The sequence below is a fragment of the Vigna unguiculata genome, chromosome 3 (assembly GCF_037176805.1).
Source record: "Vigna unguiculata cultivar grain cowpea cultivar isolate G323 ecotype 2 chromosome 3, ASM3717680v1, whole genome shotgun sequence".
NCBI classification, from domain to species: domain Eukaryota; kingdom Viridiplantae; phylum Streptophyta; class Magnoliopsida; order Fabales; family Fabaceae; genus Vigna; species Vigna unguiculata.
The window spans coordinates 16,602,843-16,609,040 of record NC_140794.1 but is presented as its reverse complement, the minus strand read 5'-3'; the positions used below and the strand labels follow the sequence as shown (position 1 = coordinate 16,609,040).

Below are 6,198 nucleotides of genomic sequence, written 5' to 3'. Positions count from 1 at the left end.
TTAATGCAGTACACAAATAATGGCAGTTCAAACTGTCAGATTCGTTATGCAAAGTGTGACAGTTAAAACTATCATAATTTGTTTATTTTTAAAATAATTCTAATACAAAAAAAAACACCTAAAAGTGCCATTATTTTCATTGTACTCAAATGAAATACGACGTTTCAAACTGTTGTAATTTGAATACAAAATTATTTGTATGATTTCATTATTTATTTAACTTGCTTTAAAAAATTAAAAAAAAAACGTAAAATTATCAAAAAACTTTGATCACAAATATTTTCATTCATAATCCATATTAAAAATGTTCATATTTATCCTAGATCATCCAATTTGCATGTTGGAAACAAAAACCAAAAAATAAAAATGTTACATCATTATAATACATTTTCCTAAACATCTACAAGTATGCTCCTAACTAACTAGCCTTCCCTCCTTCGATTGATCTTCTTGCACCACTTCATATAATGATTGACTATTGTCTCTTAACAATGGATCTCTGTATTGCCTTCATTTAATCTCTTCTCTAACCTATAATATTAAAAAATATAGAAGAGAATGAGGAATCAACTTCCTGGATTTTCACTAGAATCATAAACATTTTTTATTTGAAGTTAAACAAAAAGCGATGAATTAACGGCACAGAAAAATTGTGTGCAAAGAGAACTCAAATATGTAACAATTATGATTGGTCCATGCCATTAAACATCGCTATTTTGTTATTACTTCATAAAGTTGCATAAAAACCCTAAAATTTGGACACAAAACGAAAAGCAATTAAATCAATTTAAGAAAATGAACCAAAACAACAAAAAAACCCTAAGATTCAAAGTTATTGATGGGAGAACCTCAAAACCTCATGCATTGTTGGTCGCAATCTATGTTGCGCACGACTTGCAACGACGAGTTTTGGTAGAGTCTTAAGGTCAATCGGTGGAGCTCTGAACTGCGTCGCGAGGAAGACGATTTGTGTGGGCGTCGTGCAGTTGTTGTGATAGAGAAGTGTGATCTTCAATGTGTATTACTCTGGCAACCGCAATGGTTCTGGTGAGCTTCACAAAGATTTGTCGTTGGCTGACGGCGACGTGTTGTGGTGGGAGACGGCAAGGTGCGAGGTTTAGTGAGCTAAAAAATAAGCGCAAGGGTTAAACTTAGGTTAAACATGAGGGGTTCATTAGTTTTTGTTTTAATAAAAGAATAAATATACAAGGGGATTTTATAAAAAAAAGTGAGAAGGAAAGATCAGTGTAGGGGAAAGATGGGCAGGATAAGAACAAAAATAGTATAATATAAAATAATGGCAGTGGTAAATGTCATAATTTGCATACAAAATATGGTAGTTATAAAACTATCGTACTGTAAAGTAAATTATGGCAATTTTTTTGAACTATCATATTAAAATCGTCGTATTTACTTTAATTTTTTGTAGTGCTTCCCGTGGGTCAGCAACTTAGGGTGTGTGTGTGTGTGTTGAGGGGGGGAGGGGGTTTGAGATACATAATAAAGCAATGTGTACAACTCACATTGGCAACCGAAGCTAATGTCACCCCTCGTTTCAGCTATAGGTGAACGACTCCCTTTAGTGTTGACTCTAACACTGGGAGAAACATCAAGCTTTAGTACAGAGGGGAGCTTTTATGAGAGTAGTAAGATCTCTAGCCACTTGTCAAAGGCTTCCATCATCACTTGCTGCTCTTGTCTAATCTCTTACCGCTTTTATCAGATCTTCTCTCGTTCTTCTCTCATCTCCTCCCGTAGTTGCTCTGCCAAGTCAACTTTCATTTTTTGCAAGGCTTTCTCCATAGGAACATTACAGGATGTATGAGAATGGCATTATGATGACCCTCCAAATTAACCTCAAATCCCTACAGTATATCCAACAATACGAGCATGTCCAGGGTGTTTCAGTTCGTCCAAGAGTAGTATTAAGAATATCCTCTCAACCATGAGGATTGAAATCAGCTTAGGTCTGCTGCTCAACTAGAGAATGGTACAACATGGAAACATATATAATTAGAACACTTTATATGGAATAAAAGTTTTAAATTACAATATTGAAAAACATTTATGTACAATATGTTTAGCAACCTGTTGTGATTCTATACAAAAGTCCATGTTTCAGACTTTTTTAGACACGCGTGCTTCCATTTCTCATGCTAGAATGGTGGGGATGGGGTTCAATTGAATCTGCACTACCATCGTCATCACTAGAAGCAAAATGTGCTTTAATATTTTCTCAAATCATCTTCTACTCTAGCTTTTAATAACCACTACGAGAAAGTAAGTGAGGAGTCTCATTATGTGTTTGGATGTCTTGTGCTTTTTTCCAAACACCCTATAAACATTTAAATGAATTTACTAAATATTTAACATTATATATAATAAAATATTAATAAAAAAAATGTAAGTGATGATGCTAACATCCCATTTCTCACTTTCTCGAGTCTATACAAATCGTTGCCAAGTTTCTTCATCAATGCAACTATACTTTGTGCAAGGACCACACACACACACACACACACACACACACACACACACACACACACACACACACACACACACACACACACACACACACACACACACACACACACACATTCATGATATCGTCAACATACAAAAACTCTATGACACTCAAGTTAGTAAGAGATTTTTTACTCACACACCAATCCATGATATCATCAACATACAAAAACTCTATGACACTCAGGTTAGTAAGAGATTTTTTACTCACACACCAATCCATGATATAATCAACATACAAAAACTTTATGACACTCAAGTTAGTAAGAGATTTTTTACTCACACACCAATCCATGATATCATCAACAATACAAAAACTCTATGACACTCAAGTTAGTAAGAGATTTTTTAATGAGTATTTGTAAATAAAAGTGATTATGAGATGATTATACATCATGTGATTGACATATATTTATAGTCTTTTTAGGCCTATGAATGTTTTGTGTATATTAATAATTAAATATTATCAATAAATTTTATTTTTACATATATCAAACAATATCATATATCTCATAAATGTTATTTTTTCTTTATTTCAAAATGATTCATATATCATATATTCAGATCTTTAGTTTATTGGACCTGTTAATATATACAATTATATTATAATTATGTACTTATATATGGGCCAGGTACACTAACCAATGCTGTTAATAAAATATTCTTTTTGATAAATTAATAATCAATGCTAACATGATGTTAATAATTCATCTTTTTTTTTCTTAATTAATAGTAACATTCTCTAGAAGCGATACCAGATTGAAAAAGTAAAAGCATTAACGAAAATCAAAGTTTAGCGTTGATGTTTAACACTAATTTGTCTTTTCATCTATTAAATATCAAATTAATTTTAGGGTTCATATTACCAAATTCTCAAAGGAAGCTATCAAAATACAATGTCTTGTGTCTAGATTTATCAGATAATAATACTGTGAAAATATAAAAACGAAAGAAGGATTTCAAAATTAAAATGAAGGAAACAAGAAAGAAAGAAAAAAAAAAAAAAAGGCGAGAGACACGCTTTGTTTCTATATTTGTAAAGGATATGCCCTCTAATGTCTAGTTGGCAACACATAATATACATGAGTTGAAATTGTGACCGCAACATATAATTAAGTAAGTAGTAATAATAATTGTAATAATAACAATCATCATCATCCTCGTAAGGTTTTTATAACAGTTTTCCTTTTGATGAATAGAATGTTTAACGACTCCCAATTGGCATGTTACAATCGAAGTGTGGGTTCTTTTTGCCAATGATTGTTCCTTAGCTTCCGTCACAAAGATATAAGTTTTTTTACTTTTAGGTCATCTTTTTATCTGTCTCCTTCACCATAGATTTCATAACCCGTAAAATAATAAATTCCCATAACATGAACATAGATGACGCGTACAAAGGAAAGAGAGAATTTGAGGAGTTGGAGTGAGGTACACACCGAAAGAAGACAACACATTTTACTACAGTGAGAGTGATGGAAGAAGAGGCCAAAGAGACGTTTATGCTAGCTAACATAATTCACCACCTAACAAAAGAAGAACCCTAAACACCAAACTACACGTACTGTTGTTCTTGCGTTCAGATGAGACCTCAGTTTCTTTTCCTTCTCTTTGGACTTGTTCATTGCATGGTTCATCACACGTACACACACAGCACCACTTTTTGTGACATGATTCGGCTCTCAGGGTGTCATTGTGCCCAACTTCACCACGTCAACAATATGGCCATTTAGTTCCTGTAACTTGGTTGGCTCCTCCAATGTCTTTGGCTTTGCGTTTCTATAAACCAAATACAGCACCATCTGAATTATCCCAAACACAAATCCAAGCGTATTTGGGAGCTGCATCATTCAAATGCAGATCTTCTTTTAGGTACGTCAAATCAATTTTTTTAAGGAATAAAATTTAAATTTTCTTGCATTTAAACATTTATCCCGTTTCTAATTAAATATATATAATATATTACAGGGGCCCATGTTTCCGTTTGAATATTTTTATTTTCATGTGAACTCAACTCTATTGGAGTGAGCACACGTTTAATTAATTGCTCTAGTTAAATTGGCTTTTCACTAAATTATAGAGGCATAACAAAAAGTTAGGAGATCTAGCTGCAAATATATATATGACAAAAATAGTGATAAAGGAAAAGCGTTGTTAAGATAGACAAAGATTTAAAGGTCCAACGCTAACGTAGTAGTATTGAATTGTACTTACAGCGATGTAGTAGTCCTTGAGAAGAAGGCCATAGAAGAACCACATGACAGCATTTACGGTCAAAAAGAAGGACAAACTGAAAGGCATGAATTCCACGCTCTTGGTCTTTATCACACGTTTCTGCATGTATCAATTATGAGAATTTGATTTCTCTTCGAAAAAAAATGTTGAAGATGAAGAAGTAATAGTTATGAAAGTAAGTGAAATGTGTATTGAAAAATAAAAGAAGTAATATAGTAATAGACGAAAAGTGAAAAATCTTGGAAAAAGAAGCTCCATTAAATCATTACCATAATGCAGAGAGGAGCAGCAAACACACTTATGTTAAAAACAAGGCAAATCCATCCAATCACAGAAAGACGTTTGGTTCCTGTGGTAAAGTAGAGGGTTGAAAGAAGCATGGCTCCGAACCCAAAAACATTCAACAAGAGAAGAAGCTTGATGGTCGAAAGCTGTAACATTTGACAGAAGGAAAACCAATTTATCATTTATTCTTGAGAAGAAGGAGAAGAAGGAATCGGTATATAAAAGTTATTAGAAGGAATACCCTGGTTTTACTTGGAGCATAAATTAGGAAGATGAGAAGGTACATTGACTCAATCACACAGCCAAAGGAGTTAATGGTAATAAGAAGGAGGCTAGCATCCTTCTTCACCATTGCGTAATAAATCCAGAGCATTGAACTAAACAGTGCAACAACATAAGGCAGTGATTGAAATCCTTCTGCAGTTTTTTTCTTGTAGATTTGGTAAAATGTTGGTCTGCAATCGAATATAATTTATATCTAGTTAGAAGAAAACCTCAACGTCCCGTAATTTTGTAAAGTAGTAAAAATCACTTACAATGGAGCAAGGAACACCATGAAGGAGATGGCGTTGCCTATAAGAACACAACAAAAATACAAATACAAGAAACACCCATTAGCCTGTGGTGAAATTAATCTGCATGGCACATGTAGTTCCGATTTTGTTCACTTCAAAAGCTATATATTAAAAATGAAAAATATTTGTGCACTTCAAAATAGTGAGGGTAAAAGATGGTGAAACATTTGAGGTTTTTGGTAATGGAGAAAAGAAATAAAGTGTACCTAGAAGGCCGAAAACAAAAGCCCAAGTTTCATGGTGAATGGCCATTTTGGTGTGGTGTGTGGAATCTAATATCTCTTCTCTATCACTCACTGAGTGGTGACTGTGAAAGTGAGAAGCCTCAGTTGAGGTTATCTCTTTCTCTCTTTCGATTGCACGAGTCGTTAAGGGAAGAATGGAAAGGTATTTATAGTGGGAAAAGAGAAGCTAGAGAAGTCGCATGCAATATGCAAGTGGCTAATTAAAGAGGAAGGTGGAGTAAGGTGGTATTGTGTGGTAATATTATTGTAGCTTTCCAGTTGTTCCACCACCCAACCACTGTTTACTTTAACCCAAATCAAATCTAAAACACCACTTCTCTTATTACCCTATAATCACC

The 6,198-nt window shown here is 33.7% G+C and overlaps 1 protein-coding gene and 1 long non-coding RNA gene across 2 annotated transcripts; both read right to left on the bottom strand.

Annotated features, from left to right (window-relative positions):
* Window positions 1–253: 253 nt before the first annotated feature.
* On the bottom strand, window positions 254–1,246 carry LOC146887532 (uncharacterized). The gene is made up of 2 exons (XR_014993308.1): window positions 849–1,246; window positions 254–531 (listed from the first exon to the last, which is right to left on the bottom strand). It is a non-coding gene; the product is annotated as an uncharacterized LOC146887532 (long non-coding RNA).
* Window positions 1,247–3,862: 2,616 nt separating this feature from the next.
* Window positions 3,863–5,988, bottom strand: LOC114177002 (bidirectional sugar transporter SWEET10-like). The gene is made up of 6 exons (XM_028062217.1): window positions 5,822–5,988; window positions 5,577–5,613; window positions 5,282–5,495; window positions 5,025–5,186; window positions 4,735–4,854; window positions 3,863–4,361 (listed from the first exon to the last, which is right to left on the bottom strand). Exons 1-6 carry the CDS (start codon window positions 5,865–5,867, stop codon window positions 4,203–4,205), a joined length of 738 nt encoding a protein of 245 aa, XP_027918018.1. The 5' UTR covers window positions 5,868–5,988; the 3' UTR covers window positions 3,863–4,202.
* Between the last annotated feature and the right edge of the window lie 210 nt (window positions 5,989–6,198).

Coding starts and splice junctions, on each gene's coding strand:
- LOC114177002 (XM_028062217.1), bottom strand. CDS start 5,867: ATGGCCATTCACCATGAAACTTGGGCTTTTGTTTTCGGCCTTCTAG. Junction 5,496..5,576: donor ATGGTGTTCCTTGCTCCATT/GTAAGTGATTTT, acceptor ATTCGATTGCAG/ACCAACATTTTACCAAATCT. Junction 4,855..5,024: donor CTGCTCCTCTCTGCATTATG/GTAATGATTTAA, acceptor TGATACATGCAG/AAACGTGTGATAAAGACCAA.